The 22,617-nt window shown below is 26.7% G+C and overlaps 1 protein-coding gene and 2 long non-coding RNA genes across 6 annotated transcripts; 2 read left to right on the top strand and 1 right to left on the bottom strand.

Annotated features, from left to right (window-relative positions):
- The first annotated feature begins 227 nt into the window (after positions 1-227).
- LOC114127229 (N-alpha-acetyltransferase 35, NatC auxiliary subunit) lies at positions 228-17,972 on the top strand. 3 transcript variants are annotated; one of them, XM_027991417.2, is made up of 14 exons: positions 231-393; positions 522-679; positions 1,961-2,067; positions 2,767-2,894; positions 3,174-3,397; positions 3,684-3,834; positions 3,899-4,088; positions 4,159-4,337; positions 4,419-4,613; positions 4,685-4,825; positions 4,949-5,127; positions 5,202-5,403; positions 7,735-8,004; positions 8,073-8,467. In XM_027991417.2, the coding sequence occupies exons 3-14, from the start codon at positions 1,962-1,964 to the stop codon at positions 8,211-8,213; spliced, it is 2,106 nt and encodes a 701-aa protein (XP_027847218.2). In that variant the 5' UTR covers positions 231-393; positions 522-679; position 1,961; the 3' UTR covers positions 8,214-8,467. The 3 variants fall into 3 exon arrangements, with proteins under 3 accessions (XP_050056693.1, XP_050056692.1, XP_027847218.2); XM_050200736.1 differs by lacking the exons at positions 5,202-5,403; positions 7,735-8,004; positions 8,073-8,467 and adding exons at positions 16,851-17,041; positions 17,923-17,972 and having other exon boundaries at positions 228-393; XM_050200735.1 differs by lacking the exons at positions 5,202-5,403; positions 7,735-8,004; positions 8,073-8,467 and adding an exon at positions 16,851-17,118 and having other exon boundaries at positions 228-393.
- Positions 8,309-12,806, bottom strand: LOC114127231 (uncharacterized). Its single transcript, XR_007604033.1, has 4 exons — positions 11,995-12,806; positions 11,540-11,648; positions 11,306-11,459; positions 8,309-8,656 (listed from the first exon to the last, which is right to left on the bottom strand). It is a non-coding gene; the product is annotated as an uncharacterized LOC114127231 (long non-coding RNA).
- On the top strand, positions 9,077-16,259 carry LOC126550010 (uncharacterized). Of its 2 annotated transcripts, none has more exons than XR_007604034.1 (2): positions 9,077-9,155; positions 15,779-16,259. It is a non-coding gene; the product is annotated as an uncharacterized LOC126550010 (long non-coding RNA). The 2 variants fall into 2 exon arrangements; XR_007604035.1 differs by lacking the exon at positions 9,077-9,155 and adding an exon at positions 14,825-14,889.
- Positions 17,973-22,617: the final 4,645 nt, after the last annotated feature.

Below are 22,617 nucleotides of genomic sequence, written 5' to 3' on the forward strand. Positions count from 1 at the left end.
TAGGTAATTATTTTCATTTACCGTTTGTACTCCTCTGCGATTGTACTACGGGACGATGACAATACTGTTGGTACGCCTGCTGACGGTCGTCGACGATGCGATGCTGCACAGCTGAGCTGTTGCTGCAGCAGGCTGCTAACACAGACAGTATTAATTGCGGTCTCTGACCACTGATAACGTCTATTGCTATTTTGATAACATTACATCTTCTTTAGTTATATCACTTATATCGCGTTTCTGAGTAGTAAAATTACTTACCACCAAGGCACCTACGAAAAATGATTAATACGTTATTAATATTACAATAAATTAGTATTTACTTTTTTGCACGCGCTCCCTGCACCTATTTATATGGTACCCAAACACTACAGTCTTCGCGTCGTATAAAATGAGGTACAGACATCCGACGTGCACAATGTGTTTTACGCCAACATTCCGCACCGCAGTTTGGTGCACGTCCGAAAATAACGCAAGCGATGTGTGCTTTTATTCATTTTATTCTAATTTTTTGATCAATATAGCAGTCGACAAAAACACCCATCTACGTCGTAAGGTTCTCAGTGGTACGGAAGACGGTGTTACCTGACCCGCCACCGCCGGACATACAGTACATCGAATCGCCAAAATTGTCCGTCGTCCCTCGTCCGTTGGTCACAATTTCGAAAAGAAATATTATCAGGTTGGCATATTTTGACTCCCATTATTGTCCAATATTGCGCTGTTTAGAAAAGTAGCAAAATACACTTACAATTCTTTTCAGTAAACTTGTTTATAGTTCTGAAATCAAAATTAAAAAAACTATTTATATCAAATATAATATACCTATGTATTTTTTATTAATTTAAAAACAAATTCTTACAATTTGAACAAAATATGCAATAAATATAATAAGAAAATATTATGGGAAAGAATCTGAAACTGTGGTGGGGAAGTCGCCCTGTAGTAGTACCCTACAGATCATATGATAAAAAAATATTTTTAATCTTATTTATCATTATTTTTTTATTAAATTGTCGATGACCTATGTTCTATTACAAATATTTTAAATTATATACTATGTTGCAAAGGCTGGTATAATGGGTGGGTCATTGTTTAAACACTTTACTTAAGGTTTGAAATATGCTTGGAACTCTGTTGGACATCAGTAACTTCGAATAAAGTTTTTGTTTTAGCTGTTTATTTGAATGCATTAATTAGTGTTTGTTAATAGATGATTTACATCTGTAGTCTAGAGTATAATATTATAATGCTTTTGATAGTAAATTTTACATATTATCATTACTAAATTTATAAACATTTCGGAATGTGTGATGCATTCATATTTACAAAACATGGTCGGTTCCACTCATTTTGTCCGTTCCATGAATAAGTTCGGTTAAATATTGAAATTACTGTTAAACGGATCATCGTTCAACACTAATGTCGTCCAGTCACCATAAAAAGGTCGGAATCATTTGAATGAAAAAGTATAACCGATTAATAAGTTTGAAGTAAATTTGAATTTCTTACTACCCAACACATGATCATTGTACCTATATAATTTTATTTTTTATAAAATTAATATGTTGTATGGACAATGCACATTTAAAAATTATATAGTAGGCTCTCTCAAGGTGAACAGTTCAGAAGTACTAAAACAATGCATGTTTCAGAAGGGCCCCAAATAATACCATGTTCATTAAATTAAAAAAAAAATTGTTAAATATTATTATATCAACCACAAATATTAACAATTAAGTAAAATAAATTATATCTTATACCTACAAGATTTTTTTGATTTAATTACATAATATCTATACTTTTTAAGCTAGTAAACATAAACATAAAATACAATTTTTTAGTGTTTAATTTAAACTCTGGGAAATAAGCATATAATTTTGCCTCTATGTATTTATAATTTTAACTCACTAATGAATTATATGTTCTAAATTTATATTAGTAAAAACTTATTAATTTTCAGAATGGAGACTGACTGTAAATCAATTTCAAATCAAAAAAATGAATCTACTCCTAATCCAAGTTATAATTGGAAGGATGTTACTCCAGAATTTTTTGATTCAATCAAAGGTAATATAATATTATTATTGTCTTGCAGAATGAATATATCAATATTTTTGTAGGTTTTTTCATTTTACCCCACTATTTTATAAGGTCTTTACTCCCATTTCATCTAATGACTCCTATCTACTAAATATTTATTAATGTTGTAAAAAATAGGTGACATATCATGGCAGAAATCTTTTTTGTATAATATAGTGTAAATTGTTATTTAAAAGGATCATTGGTTGTATAAATATTATATTTGAGTTCTTACTAATAATTAGAATTGATAATTATTGTTCAATTAAAGCAACTATCTTTTTTTTTTTAAAACTTAATAGATGAAAAAAAATGTATTTGAAAAATTCAAGCTGCAAAATTAAAACTATTTTAGATACAAAAAAAAAAATAATAATAATAATTATGATTGTATTAATATTCATAATTGAATAAAATATATCCATTAAATATAAAAAGTCTGATTTATCTTTAGTTTTGATGTTAGTTTATACATTTCGGTAACTATATTCTAAAATACAAAATACTTATTTTTAATGGAGATTTGTGTAAGAACTATTCATTCTAAATCTTAACTTTATTAAATCTGTTGTTTAAATGGTTACTATTAAAATTCATGAGGATGAGATATAATTAAATATTTATACATTATTGTTTTTTTATGTATATTTATTTTTAATATATAAATATAAATTTTGTTTATTTCAGAGTTAGAATTAGGCGAACTTTTACATGGCTACTTTTTTGGTTTGTTTGAAGCAATGTCAGCCATTGAAATAATGGATCCCAAAATGGATGCTGGAATGATGTGCAATCGTGAATCAAAAGCAATAAAAGTAAAACTAATGTTTATTATATTATATTTATATATTCCTTAATTAATTAATAAATCAGTAAAAAAAATGATAATAGCTCAGTGTTACACATATATTTTACATATTGAATACAGTAAAACTTGTTTAAGATGCTTCCAGTAATACACTTGTTGACAGTATTAATAAAACATTTTTTTAAATTAGTTTCTTGAAAATAGTCTTTAATGGGTTTTTCTGTATATTAAATATGTTTAAATTATAATTATGTATATTCATGTTTATTATGAAATATAATTACAGTTAAAAGATTTGAAATTAAGTGACCTTTCTGTGTCTGAACAAATATCGATAATAGATGTTACATTAGCTTGTCTTGTATCATGGCTTGAAGGGCATTCTTTAGCACAAACAGTGTTCACAAATCTTTATTTTCAAAAGCCATATGAAATTGAAGTTGTTCCGTTGAAAGCATTTTGTATATGCATTTATAAAATTATTGAAGAAATTAGGGACTTTGCTAACAGGTTAGTAATTTAGTAATTAGTAAATTGTATGTTGTGTACCATAAATAACATATAATTATACCAGGTTTTCAAAAAGTTTAAAAATCCTTAATTACTGTATGCATATTTTAATACACACTATTATAGATAATATTGCTATACATTTATTATATAAAATAAATATTTAATAATTTTAATAATTATATCATATTATCGGTTATCAGTCCTTATTAGACTAATGACTGTTTCCAAATTTTTTAAACGCTGTATAATAATTGATGTAATAGCATATCATTATGTTCTACAGGGCACAAGTTTTTGAAGAAGAAGATTTTCAACCTGCGCTTTATAACTATCATTATTTTAATGAGATTTCTGTCACTCGTGTGATTGGTATGATGAGAGAAGTTGATGAGTCTATAAGTCATAAATTAAAATCAAATGCAAATAGTGATGAAGTATAGAACATGCATTATTATTAGTAAGCATTATTTAAGTTTTAAACAATTTTTTTTTTTACAGAATGAATCCTATATTGCATTAAATACACGAATTAAGTTTGTTAGACTTTTTTTTCAAATTTTACTTTCTTTTAATCGACGTGAGAATCATTCAAGTTCAATGGGAGAGACTCAGAGGTTGTTAACTACTTGTGGATTATTGATTCCTTCTTTAATAAACACTGTGGATAAAGGAGTTCCCAAAGTTGGCAGTGAGAAAACATCAAACTATTCCAATTTTATGTTCTATTCTTTTTTTTTATTTATATATTTATTTTTCAGACTGGTGTTATGATTTGGGCTTTGATCCACTAATAAATCAAAAATTGTTACCGCCTACATTTCCTCGTTATACAAAAATTAAACCAGCTGATGAAGCTTATGTTTATTTTGATTCATTGTTAACAAGACTGAAACAAATTTGTAAACTGACAAATTGTGTTACTTATATTAGTGCTTTGGTATATTTTGCAATCATAATACATTATATTATTATATAAGTATTGAATGTAATTTAGTTCTGTTCATGATATTTTTTTTAGGAATGTTTTATTGAACTTGGTCACAATAATCACTTATGTATTGTATCAAGATCGATTATGCAAACTCTATATTTTCCTCAAACTAACCGAGTATTTGGTACTCAGGATTTTGAGGATTGTCTTAAAGAATGGGCTAAAGCATTTATAGCACCACCATCACTTATACCACGCTTAAATATTTTATCAAATTCTCAAGTAATATTTATACTTTCTACCTTTCTAATACAAATAAGATTAAAATAATATGAATTAATTACTTTTTTTAGGCTAAGGACTGTATACATAATTTTTTTGACCATTGCACTCGTCCATTTGCTGGGTTGATACAAATTTGTGGCCATAATAAAGCTAGACAAAGAGATAAATTAGCACATCTTATGGAAGATTTTTCAGCACTACAAGATGAGGTACATTCTTAAAATCAATACATTTTAATATTAATATTGTAACTTATTGTTAATCAACTAATTTATTTAGCAAGTAACTGGTTAAAAATTCTAAATAAATATATTATGTTATTTAATTATCAGTCTCAGAGGGTTGATGCTTTTTTGCACTCGTTTTCGTCAAAATTGGATCCACCTAGAGAACATTTAGCTAGCTTTAGCACATGGATAATTTATCATACGATTAGAATTATGATAATGTACTTACTGTCTGGTTTTGAATTGGAACTGTATAGTCCTCACGAATATCAGTATATTTATTGGTAAAAACTTATACTCTAGAAAAAATTGTTTTTTATTTTGTAATTTATTTATTGATAAATTGATATTATTTTAGGTATTTATATCAATTTTTGTATGGTTGGTTAGTGTCTACATTAAATAGAGCTGATAATGTATTGCTTGGCAATGATTCACTGGTTGATTCTCAAAAAAATCGAACAAAACGGAATAAGCCTAAAAAGAAAAAACCACATCCATATAGTCAAGAAATTATTATGTGCCATGCAATGCAAAGTTTAACTGGTGCTTATTTCAAGGTATAATACTACTACTTCTCTTAATCATTACCGATCATAGTGACTCTTGACTTTCAAAATAATTCTTCTCTTATTCCACTCTTTAGCATTATCCCCCTTTCCATGTACTCATCTGTTATAAATCTTTCTTTACTCTATCCAGCCTGCTACTCCTTGGCCATTCTAGTCTTCTGATTCATTTCATTGTTACAAACATACTTTAAAGTTTTTTTTTTTTTTTTGACATCATCCAACATTCTACACGATTTTATATATTTAACAATATTTTCATTTTCTAAAATTTGTTCTTTTGTACCACTTTCCTGTCAAAAATCTTTAACCTGTTTGTAATCTGCTTCTGATAGTGTCTTAATTTTAGCTCCTTAACAGACTACTATTTTAATTAGGGTTTTGTATAGCTTTATCTTAGAAACTTTTAATTATAGCTTTAATTTGACATGTATAATATTGGAAAAGTATGTACAATTGCAAGCCATAATTTTTTTCATATAATATTTTATTACTGTTAAAAAAAAGATCCAAGATACACAAAATTCTTAATAGCTTCAAAGCTCTATTTCTTATTTACTGATTGTAAGGTTTTGTATTCTGTAGCATGCCTCCACTGCAGATAATTTCATGTACCTATTTAGTTTTCTCTTTATTAATTTTTAAACCCAGTATTTTTTTTCTTATATTCTATTCTGCAGTAAGCTTTTCTTGTGGAATCTTTGTTATTCTTTTACATTAAGTACATACTTATAATTGTAAAGTATGTAATTAGTTGCAAAATATAATAGTATATTTATTATATATATATATTAAATGCTGCTTATTCAATATAGTTTTAATTTTTTAATAAATATTAGTATATTTAGTAAATTATTTATTTAAAAAGAAGTGCATATATTATATAGAATTATCGGTTTTTCTTGCAATTGTTTATCCACTAAAAAATTTATATCGTATTTGGCTGATCAATTAGCTGATACTATAAAAAATATCGTTTGTTTTTTTAAATATTTTATTCTAAAATAACAATATTTTTCTTAATAACTGTTTTGTTTTTGAATTAATTATACTTCATTAATCATTATAAAGAATAATGATGTTTTCTTTAGAATTTTGTCTTTACGCTTTAAATATTTGTTCTGCCAACGTGATCAATTATGATTTATTATTTGGTGACATATCATTTTACAACCAAACACTCGTATTTGCATTACTCAAAAATAAGAGAAATGGTATACAGATATGTTGCTGTTAATTGAATATTTAATGGCACCATGGTAAATTTATAGTAATATAATGAAAGGAAAAATTTTTATAAATAAATGCATCGCACTTTCCGAAGTATATATAAATGCAGAAATGATAGTATACAAAATTTGCTGTCTTGTGTGATTTTTTTCTATTGTGATCATGATAATGAGTGTCCTGTTTAATATTTACCAGAAGATAAAAAATATATTAAACAGTAAAAATAATTTAAAAAGCAGTTATGATGATTTAGATTCTGCCTACTTTATTTAGATGCTGTCTACTCTACTTTTGCTATTAATATATTTTTTTGTCATCTAGTAAATATTAAACGTAAAACTCATCATCATAATCACAGTAGTAGAAAAAAACAAAAGACAGCAAATTTTGTATACTATTATTACTGCATTTATATACACTTCGAAATGTGTGATGCATTCAATTATAAAATTTTTTTGTCAAATATATTACTATAAATTTGTCATGGTGCTATTAAATTTTCAATTAACAGCAGCATATCTGTACCATTTGACACGTGTTACACGTGTTTTACTTATTGCATATGCGTCTCTTAAATACGCAATCAGACATGCTGTTGAAAGGAGCAAAAAAGCACATCAACAATTATGGGACTAAGAATCCAACAACAAACTATAACAAATCGAGTCTTCTTAAGCTCCGAACCTGTACCTCACCCTTCCTGCAAAAGACAAAAAATGACAATATGGTCACATCTAAAAATCGGCCATACAAACATTAGTCACGTCCACTGAATGAAAGAAGAACCATGACCCTTATGTGAAATCTGCAACACAACTTTAATCTCTATAAAACATCTCATCCTTGAATACCCTCACCTAACTGAAGAAAGAAAAATATTTCCTGTTCCAACAAGTCTTGAAGACATTAAAGCAATAAAAATCTTTAATTTGTTAATAAATTTCCTTAAAATAACAAATCTGTTTAACCGAATTTAAATATTTCATGTATTGTACCAATAATATTATAAGTTAATCTTTTTTTCAGTGTTGTTCCTCTATTTTATGCTCTATCATTTGTATTTACCTAGTCTTATATATTATTGTTTTATAGACATTGATTGGATTCCAATTAGAAGGTAAAATTCGGACACCAAAACATGCAAAATTTGATAATGAAAAAGTTCGCTATGAACACAGATTTGCTGCATTCTCAGCAGTAGCTGTGCCACCACCGTTTTCTTATAATGAATTTCAAATGACTAGATGTCAAGTACGTGATTCAGCATCTGGAGATTCTGGAATATTATATTTAAATAGCTGTGAGCTATTTCATCAAGCCAGGTGTCTTCTAGATACAATTGCACAACCACACTCGCAACAAGTAATTATCAAAATTAATTTATAATTTCATTGCTTTATTAAATACTAAATTTTGTGTGTTCTTTTTAGGTACTTGATTTAATAAAAGTATGTAAAACAAACTTTGTCACCATGAAGTTGCTAGCTAGTGGATATATGAGAGGACCAGATGTATCATTGGACTTTGATTTTACAACTAATTCTCACTTTCCTATATTAAAGCTCAGCTAATTTTGAACAATATTTTTAGACTAAAATGATATTTAATTATTTAAAGACTGTTTGAATCCAAAATAATTAAACACAAAATAATTTAATCATTAAAATTGTATGTGGCATTTGTTTTTTTTTTTATTATTGTATAAATGTGTTGAAATGTGTTGTGATGTAAAAAAAAAATCCTTTTTGTCTAATATATCAATTAATATACATAATACTTATTAGTAATATATGTATATAAATATATAATGTGTGATACAAGAAAATTATTTTTACTTTTTTTTTTATTGATCATTCTTACCATGAGGTCCATAATTATTGTTTTTCCTTAATCTTTGACATTTGTGATACATTACTCTTAAGGCACGATCACAAGTTCCCTCTAGTTTTGTGACCAGCAAAAACAGATCAACTATTCAACTTAAACACCATGTATTTTATAATCGCCTTTAAACCTAAAAAAAAAAAAACAAACTTACAATGAATTAGTGTACAAATATTGATCATTACTAATTTCTCATAAGATTATATACTTGCATCATAATTCCATGATTAATGCATATTAATGGGGAGATGTGTCACTTCATCAAAATCTTTTTTTATTATTTTACATCTCAAAGAAATTTACGTTCATACTTGGATTTTTCTATAATCATAACAACCGCGCAATTTTTAATCTATTCTTGTGAATTATTATATAAACATTTGAAGCTTATTCCTCAAATAATTTAAATTTATAATATTGAATAAAATCAATATAATTTTTAAAATTACAAATTAAATTAAATGCAAATGACCAATTAGCAATTGTATATCAACTATAAAATTAATATCTTGTTGGCTTGATTAATTAGCTGTTTCTATAAAAAAAAATCGTTTTTTTTTTTTTAATATATTATTCTAAAATAACAATATTTTTATTTATAACTGTTTCTCATTCGAATATATTTTTACGTACATACTACTTTATATATTTTCACATTTTTATACTTCATTGTTTAAGAATAATTATGTTTTTTGTAATATTGTGTCTTAGCGTTTTAAATATATGTTCTGCAAACGTGGTCGTCAATTATGATTTATTAGTTGGTGACATATCATTCTATAACCAAACACTGGTATTTGCACTACTCGAAAATGAGAGAAATGGTACGGATTTGTTGCTACTTATTGAAAATTTAATGGCACCGTAGGAAATTTATAGTAATGTATTGGACGAAAAAAATTTTATAAATAATGAATACATCGCACATGCCGAAGTGTATATTATAAATGCAGTAATGATATTTTACAAAATTTTTTGTCTTTTGTTTTTTTCTACTATTGTGATCATGATAATGAGTTTCCTGTTTAATATTTACCAGATGATAAAAAATATATTAAATCGTAAAAATAAATTTAAAAAAAGTTATGATGATTTAGATTCCGTCTACTGTATTTAGATGCTGTATACTCTACTTTTGATATTAATATATTTGTTGTCATCTGGTAAATATTAAACGGAAAACTCATTATCATAATTACAATAGTAAAAAAAAAACAAAAGACAGCAAATTTTGTGTACTATCATTACTGCATTTATATATACTTCGGAATGTGCGATGCATTCATTATTTATAAAATAATTTTCGTCCAATATATTACTATAAATTTGCCATGGTGCCATTAAATTTTCAATTAGCAGCAACAAATCTGTACCATTTCTCTCATTTTCGAGCAATGCAAGTACGAGTGTTTGGTTGTAAAATGATATGTCACCAACTATTAAATCATAATTGACGACAACGTTCGCAGAACAAATATTTAAGCACCACCATCACTTATACGAGGCTTGTACCAAAAGTAAGGTATCCATGCTCCTAGAGCCATAAATAAATAAATTTTTAAAAATTTGATAACTTTGTTGTATAGTGTCGGTCGTACTCTTTCCAACGAGAGATGGCTCAACTAGATCCGATGTTTAGTTTGCATCTGACACGCGTTTAAGATGAACGTTACTATGTCGGCCGCCGCCACCTCTATTTCCGTGTATGCTCAATGCGAACTTCGCGCCGAATTTCCGTCTCATTATGTCGGACAAGAAGAGGTTTTTTCAGACTCCATAGTTACGGGTGATGAGACATGGGTTTACCATTTCACCCCTGGGTCCAAACAACAGTCACTGGAGTGGAGACATTCTCGCTCACCGAAAAAAGAAAGTTTAAAGTGACGCAATCTGCTCGAAAAATCATGGCCAATGTGTTTTGGGACAGGAAAGGAGTTCTGTTGATTGAGTTTATGCCAACTGGGACAACCATTAATGCAGCTTCGTATTGTGAGATTTTGAAAAAACTTCGCTGAGTCATCCAAAATCGAAGACGAGGCATGCTGACGAAGAGTGTTTGTCTACTGCATGACAATGCCCGACCACACGTTGCCCGTGACACAAGCACTCTTGGAAAAGTTTGGTTGGGATGTGATCTCTCATTCCCCTTATAGTCCAGATTTTGCCCCGTCCGACTACCATTTGTTCTTGAACTTAAAGAAACATTTGGGAGGAAAATGGTTAGACACAGATGAAGAAATGAAGACAGAAGTCACCCAACACCTAAATAAGGAGCTGGCGGCGAGTTTCTATGAGGCTGGCATACAAAAACTTCCAGTGCGCCTCGAAAAATCCATCCAAGTAAATGGCGATTTGTGGAAAAATAATTCATAACTACTGTATATATAACCATGTAAAAAATATTTTGAATAAAGCTTATTTCGATTATTATAATTATGGAGACCTTACTTTTGGGACACGCCTCAGCTAATTTTGAACAATATTTTTAGACTAAAATGATATTTAATTATTTAAAGACTGTTTGAATCCAAAATAATTAAACACAAAATAATTTAATCAATAAAATTGTATGTGGCATTTGTTTTTTTTTATTACTATTGTATAAATGTGTTGAGATGTGTTGTGATTTGTGATGAAAAAAAAAAAATCCTTTTTGTCTAATACATCAATTAATATAATATAATATAATACTTATTAGTAATGTATGTATATAAATATATAATGTTTGACACAAGAAAATTCTTCTTCTTATAATTTTTTTTTTATTGATCATTCTTACCATGAGGTCCATAATTATTGTTTTTCCTTAATCTTTGACATTTGTGATACATTACTCTTAAGTCTCGATCACAAGTTCCCTCTAGTTTTGTGACCAGCAAAAACAGATCAACTATTCAACTTCAACACCATGTATTTTATAATCGCCTTTAAACCTAAAAAAAAAAACAAACTTACAATGAATTAGTGTACAAATATTGACCATTACTAATTACTCGTAAGATTATATACTTACATCATAATTTCATGATTAATGCATATTAATGGGGAGATGTGTCACTTCAGCAAAATCTTTTTTTATTATTTTACATCTCAAAGACATTTATGTTCATACTTGGATATTTCTATAATCATAACAACCGCGCAATTTTTAATATATTCTTGTGAATTATTATACATACATTTTAAGCTTATTCCTCAAATAACTTAAATTTATAATATCAATGTATAAAATCAATACCTATAATTTTTAAAATTACAAATTAAATTAATATTATTAATTTAACATCTTAAACTACTAAATGTAATATAAAAATTAGATTTCATAACTTATATTTTTTTATTAATATTCTTAATATTGCATTTAATACTTTTAATTAACTTATTAGTTATTAATAACATAATATTATGAAAATAAAAAATAACCAGATTAGTTAATAATACTTTGTATTTAAAATAAATTACGTGTACCTGATAAATACTAATGTGTTGCATTGTTAATATTTTTTTTGAAAGTAAAACCATAATTAAACTTTCATAAAATGTTTTTCCATACGAAGTAGTAACTTGTGGTCGCCGTATTTTCACTTGACCTGAATTCACTTTTAGGGGTTCGGCACCACTACTAAATTATGGTAAATAATTTATTATAGGCATCGAGCTGCCTCTAGACGGTCAGTTTATTATAGATAAAATATAATATTTTGTGTAGTTCTAAAAAATAAATGATGAATACAACAGAATTTTAAAGTGGAATAGGTATACCTACATACACTTTGACGATATATAGGTACCTACTAATGGTGTATTATGTAATAATGTACCTACTAATTTGGAGTTAATTATGTTCTAATATTCTTTATGATACAAGTGTCTTAGTATATATTATGTTTATACAATCGTCAATAATATGTAAATATAGTAAAATATTCAGTTACAACGTCTATATCGTTAAGCCACTGTTTAATGGCTTATCCGCTTATTTAGATTTCCTGGCTTAAAAATGCTGAGTATTACTTGGTACCTGCTTACTTATAAAACATTTTATGCGTGATGAGGTGTACAAATCCGGTATACTCATATACGATTATACACATATATCGTATCATATCATATTTTTGTTGAGTATTTTTTTGGTAATCCCTGCAGACGCAGTTCTCCCGCCTCTAATAGAAATTTAAAAACTCGCTGTATATATTTTCAATATCCTTTACTAATGACTAAAGAGTCACTTATATTTTTACTACAGGTATAATTAGTTATTAATTATTAAATAAGTACATACACGAAATGGATTATAAATTAAATGATAATATAACCTACTGTGTCGTATTAATATACGAACATATAATATAATATGTGAACTATTATAAATTGTTAACGATATGTATTATGTTAAATTTTGAGCCACGGAACGATAAATGCATTAATTTTACAATGAGTTTTATTTTGGTGGAAGGTGGGTGAGGTATATATATCGTTTATCGTTATTTTTATATTTTGGAAATTCAATTTTTTGTTTATTATATTGTGTACACAATAAAGACATTCTCAACACAATTCATATTATTATTAATAATAATTATTTTTTATAATAAATTTAAACGATATTTAATTCTAATAAGAAGTGTCAGTAGTGTCACATAGAGACAAAGAATAATTAATATAGACTCGCAAGTCTAACTTTCGGTTAAATACTTCTAAAGAGACCATTATTATTAACATATTACATATAGTACCTACATTATTTAAATTATCATCTAAAGAAACTAAAACATATAAAAATAAAATTGTTGTGTTAATAAGTTTCTTAAGACCCAAATTCTTTAATTACAAAATTACTATAGAAACAATGGGTTTATCGTGTGTAATATATTGATTTAAAACGTGGGGTCGTAATTTCCAACAGAATATAGGCCTTCACGATATAAACTAGACAACCAAGATGAATTAGTTATCAGTTTAATTAACAACGAGTCCAACATGTGAAATTGCTTTATACTCTCAAAGTTTCATAAGTCCCATAGGATAAAATAATAACAGACTAATTTCCCTCATTATATAAGTCACTTGAGACAAAATAGGATTTTTTACGAGAGTTATCGGTTATTTGACTTTCATATTATAGTATTATACACACAGCAAATACTATAAATTACAATCGTTTCGTCTACGATGTAACTCAAAATAAAATATGTTGTACGTATACTCGTTCATACAACTTTTATTGTCAGGTAACTATTAAGTATAATTTTTTGAATTTAGCAAAAACAAATTTTTGCATAATATGTTTAAATGAAGAAATAATAATTAGATTTTTTTGTTAGTAATAACATTGGCTACCGAAAAATTTCTATACCGTTTATATTGTACCTATATCTAATAAACCTAACCTGCTATTTATTTATTAAAAAATGTTTTATCTTTAACAACAACAGTGGAATGGTGAACGACGTTTGTTTATTTTAGAAATAAATCTTAAAAATTTAAATTTCTGTGTAAAATGAATTATCATTATTTTTATAATAAATTGTCGATGATCTAGGTCCTATTACAACAATTCTAAATTAGCATACAGTTTAAAATTAAATATTATATAGTAAGGGCCAGGTACAGTACCAAGTACCTATAGTGGGTGGGTCATTATTTAAATACTTTGCTTAAGGTTTGAAATATATACTTGCCACTCTACTGGACATCTGTAACTTCAAATAGGGTTTTTATTTCAGATATTTATTTGAATACATTAATTAGTGTTTGTTAGTAGATGATTTAAGTCTGTAGTCTTGAGTATAATTATAATTTTACTACATTTCTACCATATTCTATCATTCAATTCAAATATAGTATCTATTCATTACATTTTTCTTTCAATTATTTATTTCATGGATTTTTGTTCAATTAAAGTTATAGGCTATAGGTAGGTACTATTCAAGTCTAGAATAAAGTTAATTACGGATAGTCAAAAAACTAAAATAATAATGTGAATACAAATGGTAAAAAAAAATTAAATATTTTTATAAAAAAATATACAAAAATGCATTAAGTATAGCTGCGTACGTATAATTATAAAGTACCTATGTAATAAGTTACAAATAATAATATATTTATTATTTTAATATTAAATGCTGCCTATTCAATATGGTTTTAATTTTTTAATAAATATTATACGTATTAATCGGTAAATTATTTAATTAAGAAGCAAATGACCAATTAGCAATTGAATATCAACTATAAAATTAATATCTTATTGGCTTGATTAATTAGCTGTTTCTATAAAAAAAAATCGTTTTTTTTTTTTAATATATTATTCTAAAATAACAATATTTTTATTTATAACTGTTTCTCATTCGAATATATTTTTACGTACATACTACTATATATATTTTCACATTTTTATACTTCATTGTTTAAGAATAATTATGTTTTTTGTAATATTGTGTCTTAGCGTTTTAAATATATGTTCTGCAAACGTGGTCGTCAATTATGATTTATTAGTTGGTGACATATCATTCTATAACCAAACACTGGTATTTGCACTACTCGAAAATGAGAGAAATGGTACGGATTTGTTGCTACTTATTGAAAATTTAATGGCACCGTGGGAAATTTATAGTAATGTATTGGACGAAAAAAATTTTATAAATAATGTATACATCGCACATGCCGAAGTATATATTATAAATGCAGTAATGATATTTTACAAAATTTTTTGTCTTTTGTTTTTTTCTACTATTGTGATCATGATAATGAGTTTCCTGTTTAATATTTACCAGATGATAAAAAATATATTAAATCATAAAAATAAATTAAAAAGCTTTAATGATGATTTAGATTCGGTGTACTGTATTTAGATGCTGTATACTCTATTTTTGATATTAATATATTTGTTGTCATCTGGTAAATATTAAACGGAAAACTCATTATCATAATTACAATAGTAAAAAAAAAACAAAAGACAGCAAATTTTGTGTACTATCATTACTGCATTTATATATACTTCGGAATGTGCGATGCATTCATTATTTATAAAATAATTTTCGTCCAATATATTACTATAAATTTGCCATGGTGCCATTAAATTTTCAATTAGCAGCAACAAATCTGTACCATTTCTCTCATTTTCGAGCAATGCAAGTACGAGTGTTTGGTTGTAAAATGATATGTCACCAACTATTAATTAATCATAATTGACGACAACGTTCGCAGAACAAATATTTAAGGCATTTATAGCACCACAATCACTTATACATAGGTTAAAAAATGAAACAATAAATGCTGACCGATACATTGAAACGTTAAAAAAATTGAAAGAAAAAATTCGTTTCAAGAGAAGAGGACAATTACGCTCAGGAAATGTAAAACTGCTGCATGACAATGCAACCCCACATTCAGCCGGAAAATCCAAAAGCTTGGCTGGAAAAATACAAGTGGGAAGTATTGGAACATCCATCATATAGTCCTGATCTGGCACCTTCGGATTTTTTTTTGTTTGGTCCGTTAAAAAAACACTTAGGAGGAACTCATTTTCAAAATGAGGAGGAGGTCATGAACGCAGTTACCGAGTACTTCGATGGAAAATGTGCTGCGTATTTCCGAGATGGCATTTTCAAGTTACTCCATCGTTGGGAAAAATGCATCAATTTAAATGGCGACTATGTAGAAAAATAGAAAAATATGTCTTATTTATTGTGTAAAAATTTTAAAGTAATAAATTGATTTTTCATTATTCAGTATATTTTTGTACCTTATTTATCGGACAGCCTACGTACTACGTTTAAATATTTTATCAAACTCTCAAGTAATATTTATACTTTCTACCTTTCTAATACAAATAAGATTAAAATAATATGAATTAATTACTTTTTTTAGGCTAAGGACTGTATACATAATTTTTTTGACCATTGCACTCGTCCATTTGCCGGGTTGATACAAATTTGTGGCTATAATAAAGCTAGACCAAGAGATAAATTAGCACATCTTATGGAAGATTTTTCAGCACTACAAGATGAGGTACATTCTTAAAACCAATACATTTTAATATTAATATTGTAACTTATTGTTAATTAATTTATTTATTTAGCAAGTAACTGGTTAAAAGTTCTAAATAAATTTATTATGTTATTTAATTATCAGTCTCAGAGGGTTGATGCTTTTTTGCACTCGTTTTCGTCAAAATTGGATCCACCTAGAGAACATTTAGCTAGCTTTAGCACATGGATTATTTATCATACGATTAGCAAAAACTATTGGCAAAAACTTATACTCTAGAAAAAAATTGTTGTTTATTTTGTAATTTATTTATTGATAAATTGTTATTATTTTAGGTATTTATATCAATTTTTGTATGGTTGGTTAGTGTCTACATTAAATAGAGCTGATAATGTATTGCTTGGCAATGATTCACTGGTTGATTCTCAAAAAAATCGAACAAAACGGAATAAGCCTAAAAAGAAAAAACCACATCCATATAGTCAAGAAATTATTATGTGCAATGCAATGCAAAGTTTATTTCAAGGTATAATACTACTAGTACGTTTAATCATTACAGATCATAGTGACTCTTGGCTTTCAAAATAATTCTTATTTTCTTATTCTACTCTTTAGCATTATCCCTCGTTCCATGTACTTAAAAATCTTCCTTTACTCTATCCAGCTAGCTACTCCTTGGCCACCCTAGTCTTCTGATTAATTTCATTTTGACAAACATATTTTTAAGTTTTAAGTTTTTTTTTTTTTTTTGACATCATCCAACCATTCGATTCTACACGATTTTATAAATTTAACAATATTTTCATTTTCTAAAATTTGTTCTTTTGTACCACTTTCCTGTCAAAAATCTTTAACCTATTGGTATCTGCTTTTGATAGTGTCTTAATTTCAACTCCATAACAGACTACTATTTAAATTAGGGTTTTGTATAGCTTTATCTTAGAAGCTTTTAATTGTAGCTTTGATTTGACGTATATAATATTGGAAAAGTATGTACAATTGCCAGCCATAATTTTTTTTATATAGCATTTTATTACTGTTATAAAAAGAAGATCCAAAATACACAAAATTGTTAATAGCTTCAAAGCTCTATTTCTTATTTACTGATTGTAAGGTTTCGTATCCTGTAGCATGCCTCCACTGCAGATAATTTCATGTATTTAGTTTTCTTTTTATTAATTTTTAAACCTAGTATTTTTTTCTTATTGTCTATTCTGCAGTAAGCTTGTAAATGTGTGATGCATTCATTTACAAACAACTTTTTTGTCAACTATATATTCTATAATATTGTGCCATGGTGCCATTAATTTTTTATTTAACTGTAACATATCTGTACCATTTTTATCATTTTCAAATTTTTGAAACTTTTGAATTCAAGTGTTTGGTTGTAAAATGATATGTCATCAGATGATGAAACACGGAATCAATACCAATCACCATAATGATGCATTCATATTTACAAGACATGGTCGGTTCCATGGATCAGCTCAGTTAAATATCAAAACTATAATTTTTAACGGATCATTGTTCAGAACATCTGTAATTCAGATCTGCGGTTTTATCGTACCTTGAAATGGGAACAGGGGACTTTTCCAAGGTTTCGCGTTGGCTTTCGTGTGCCAACTAGACTGATCGGCTTCTCAAACAGGACGAAAGTTACTCGACCACCAGAGATTTAAAAGAACGTCTGGAAGAATTTCGTCCATAAAGGGTCGGAGGCATTTGAACGGAAAAGTATAACCAGCTTATATCTACAAGTTATAAATCAGCGAGTTCCTTCAAAATTGAACATCTCACTACACGGCATACGATCACTGTACCTATATATATATAATTTAATTTTTTTATAAATTAGTATGTTGTAGGGACAATTAAACAATGCAAATTTAAAAATAATAAAGTAAAAGTTTGTTTATAAGTATTTATATATAATATTATAATTATCTATAATATGTTTGCATATAATGTTATTGACAATGTTTCTTATTGAAATTCAATTATTAATGGTAAGATGATCTAACTGATATTTGGTTATAATTGTAAAACGTATAAACACTAGGTTCATATTATAAGTTAAGATTGTATCGAAGTTAAAAACTAATTTGTTTACGATGTTTCTGATTTATTGAGATATATATATATATATTTTTTTTGATTATTGGGCTTTAAAGAAAAAAATATAATGTTATTTTTATTAATTTTATAAATATTAATATTTACTTACAAATCAGAATATTGAATATTATTTGAAGGTGTTTTAAAACGAGAATAAGAAAAAAAAACAGGGATTTTCTCATAAAATCAATTTTCGAAGAAATAAATTTTGTTTTCTCGAAAACAAACAACCGTAAATACTAAAAATTTTCATGAAATGTTTATATTAAGTAACATTTTAAATAAAAACTCTTTGTATATACAAGCTAACGTATAATATACACAATTTTAGTAAAAAATCTTCAATATTCAATAATAGTAACATTTTATAAATTGTTATTATTTTATTTTATATACAAATTACAAAATGTTGAAAATAAATTATTGTCACAACACTTTTTTAAAAGTCCTACTTTCCTATTTTTTAAGAAAAAAATTACCAAGTGGAATGCTGCAGTAGTTATTTCAAAATATACTGTTATCTATATCCATGATGGATTACAGGTATTTTAACACTGAAAATCGCATTCTGATAGTCCTTTCGATGACTAGGTAATAGGTATAGATCTTCTCGTCAACTTTCTTATGCGAAAAAATATAGATCGGAAATTTATTTTATAATTTATAAGTATCTAGCGTATAAAGACAGTTTATCGGTTTAATGATGTTTACCACTATGTATTATAATAGAGTAGGTTTATGAACCTTGGAACACTTATCGAGATACGTCATTTACACATTACACTTGTATTACAATGTAAATAATAATGTGTAATATTGTTTACTAATTGCCCACACGGCTAGCATAATATATATTATAGTAAGTTATAAATTATAATAACATGTTAAATCATTGATTCGAGGAAATCATGTCGAATAGCTATAGCACTAGAATGAAGTCCTTGTGTACATACTATGCATGTAAATATGTGATATACATCATATATATATATGTTATTTTTGTTTTAAGACTTAAGAGACACACTCATATTCTGTACTTCAATTAATGTTATTCGGACCGAATAGCGAATAAGTACCCACAGTTTTTTTATTAGTATTATTATTATTATTGTGGAGTGTCTGATAACATGTTGACAAAATCTCCCTTTTGACGTAGGTAAACCGTGTCAGTACACTTCATCAAACGATTTATTTACACATTTGATTAATTAATCAGAACGTCTTGTATACTCGAGTTTTCCGTTTTGCATAGTTATAATACTAGCTACAATATTACAACATCGTTGTTTTCCGAATATTTTTCTTTATTTTTGTCTGTAATCCGTTTTGTAGTTTTTCGAATACAAAAATGTTAACTAATAACACGATTAAAAACAAAATAAGCGGGACGGTAATATCAAGTAAATACTTCAAATAAATCAAAGACAAATATACTTACCGTTTTAAATCAATATTTTCGATATAATAATAAATGATCTATAAAATAGATAACGGGATGTCGTCAGTCAAGTTGCGAGAGAAAAATAATTATGATAAAAATCACTAAAGCGATGGTGAATTTCTACAGTAGGTACCTACATAATTACAATTTAGGTACAGAAAAAAATACTAACTAAAAACTAAATAATCAAAAAACTGAGGAAGTAGATCTGCTGTATAGTAGGTGTGAGAGGTACCTCATTAATGATTAGAAATTAATATGGTAAACTTGAACTAAATGGATTAATCATTGCCAACAAAAAATTACACTAAGTGCGAAGACGGTCTGTCGACCTATATTTCCAAATATATTTTAATGTATGTTACTCTATCCCCTCGCCAACAACTTTTCACAAATGTTTTTGTGATTATTTAGCTTTAATTTGTTGATCTTAAAATAAAATTTGTTTGACGTCAGTTTTGTGGTTTAATCATAAAAATCGATTTTATCATATAGTTATTAGTAATTTATTTTTCAATTAGTAATCCTCAAAGTTAAGAAGTTTTATAATAGGTATAGCAATAATTTTAATTTAATTTGATTTTTATAGCTGTGAATTTGAATAAGTCAAAACCAAAGTACTATAAACGCTGAAATAGCTTAATACAAATTTAAACATTTCAAAAATTCCATTATTATATATTTATTTATTTGTTTTTTTATTTAAACTTTGTTATTTACAATTAGTTTCAACAGATTATATATTTGTATAAATAGTAAATAATAATAACGAAAAATGTCTAGTCCATGTGAATTTCTGAATTACAATATAATAACTAAAATTATTATTTTTTATTTATGTGGGTAAATTAATTATTATAAATTTGAAATTTCATTGAAGTTTGAACTTTAACTCTATGAAAAGAATTAACGTTTGTTTGAGTTAGATTTTTAAGTTTGTACATGAACACTGTCTTATGAATTATGATTTATAATTGATTATTAATTTTTCAAACCGTATAGCTATTAAGTTTGAAAATTTTATAAATATTGTACTTTTTTTTGGGATTTTGACGACTTTTGTCGTTTCATTTTGAATCTATATAAAGTGACTTAAACCACAGAACTATACATAAACATAAAAACAAAATCAATCAAATATTTGAAAGAAATTTAATTTAAACACAATATTAAGTTTAATATAAACTATCCATTTACAATTATGGGAAATTTGTGAAAAATATTTTATACAAGTGCATATAATTAACAGATTTATCGTTTTATCTCTGAATACGTTTAGTTGCTTATAAGCATGTGTATAATTTTCAAGTACTATCTATTTGAAAGACGTATTTGAATTACGTCGTTGATTTTTCGGGTAAATATCTTATTGTATACCTACGTAAATCGTTTTATGATTTGAAAAATATATGAATAAGTTCTGCATTACTATATGGACAGAGTTGCATGGTTGTATAAACGTATATAGCTGAGTGTATTATATAAATTATAATATACTGTTTAACTTAAAGTGCTCATAAAAGCATAAACTCATAGATTTTCTTGAAACAAATATGGAATGAGAAATGTAATATGTATTATTAATATCATCGTGATTTATGAAATGAATGCGCGTCTTTCAAATGTTAACAATATTGTTTGATTTTCGTCTTAGACTTTATTAAGTACCTACTATTTTTTTTCTATAACATAAATGATAACGTAACAATTTACAATTATAGAAATCGAACAATCTGTCTGTATATTTAATCTTATATTTTATTCTATATATAGTTAGTTTAAAATTTAAATTTTCATCGCACATATTGTTATAGATACTATAATTATTCTAATTTGGTTTTTACATGATCTAGTACATTTTTTAGAATGACAAAAATATATTGTTTAGACCTTTAGTATAAATTTTAGATGTTGGATTAATTAAAATGTGAATATAATAAATTTACCAATTTGATTGATATGGTTTACTAAATAAACTTATAAGTTAGGTTACTATATTTGTCACTATAAAAGTCATGTAAGTCATGTATATACTATATTATACTTGTATATAGACTATATATAACTATTAATTTTGTGTTCCACAACGTATTTAATGTGAATCATGACAAAATACTGTTTACAGAGTAGAGATAAATGCAACGGTTAAAAAAATTACACGCTGCATTATAATATGATCTCATATACTCCTCGTCCCACCCATGGAACCGATTCAGAAAAGAAATCGAAAACAGACGCGTAAAATTGGTTGAAATCTGTATGGTATGATTTTCGACCTTTATGACAGTAATAAACGTACATATAATAAAACGGTCAAAATCAAGAATACCATTTTTGAATAAATATATATAGCTGTCTTATAATATATTATAAACATAAAGGGTCCTATATAAATAATTATTTAGGCATATTTATTATGAATACCGCCTTTTATCTACACGTTTACTGGTGGTCACAGTTTTCATATTTATTTTTTTTCATTATTATTATTAGGTTAGGTAAAACGAGCATAGTAATCCAGGACAAATATAAACTGGGCCTGCGAT

The sequence above is a fragment of the Aphis gossypii genome, chromosome 2, assembly GCF_020184175.1.
Source record: "Aphis gossypii isolate Hap1 chromosome 2, ASM2018417v2, whole genome shotgun sequence".
Taxonomy (NCBI): Eukaryota; Metazoa; Arthropoda; class Insecta; order Hemiptera; family Aphididae; genus Aphis; species Aphis gossypii.

Bases quoted from the DNA above. Each gene is read 5' to 3' on its own strand.
- LOC114127229 (XM_027991417.2), top strand. From the start codon at position 1,962: ATGGAGACTGACTGTAAATCAATTTCAAATCAAAAAAATGAATCTACT. The intron at 4,826-4,948 runs GTACATTCTTAA...TTTAATTATCAG, and splicing joins TTTCAGCACTACAAGATGAG to TCTCAGAGGGTTGATGCTTT. The intron at 5,128-5,201 runs GTAAAAACTTAT...ATATTATTTTAG, and splicing joins GAATATCAGTATATTTATTG to GTATTTATATCAATTTTTGT.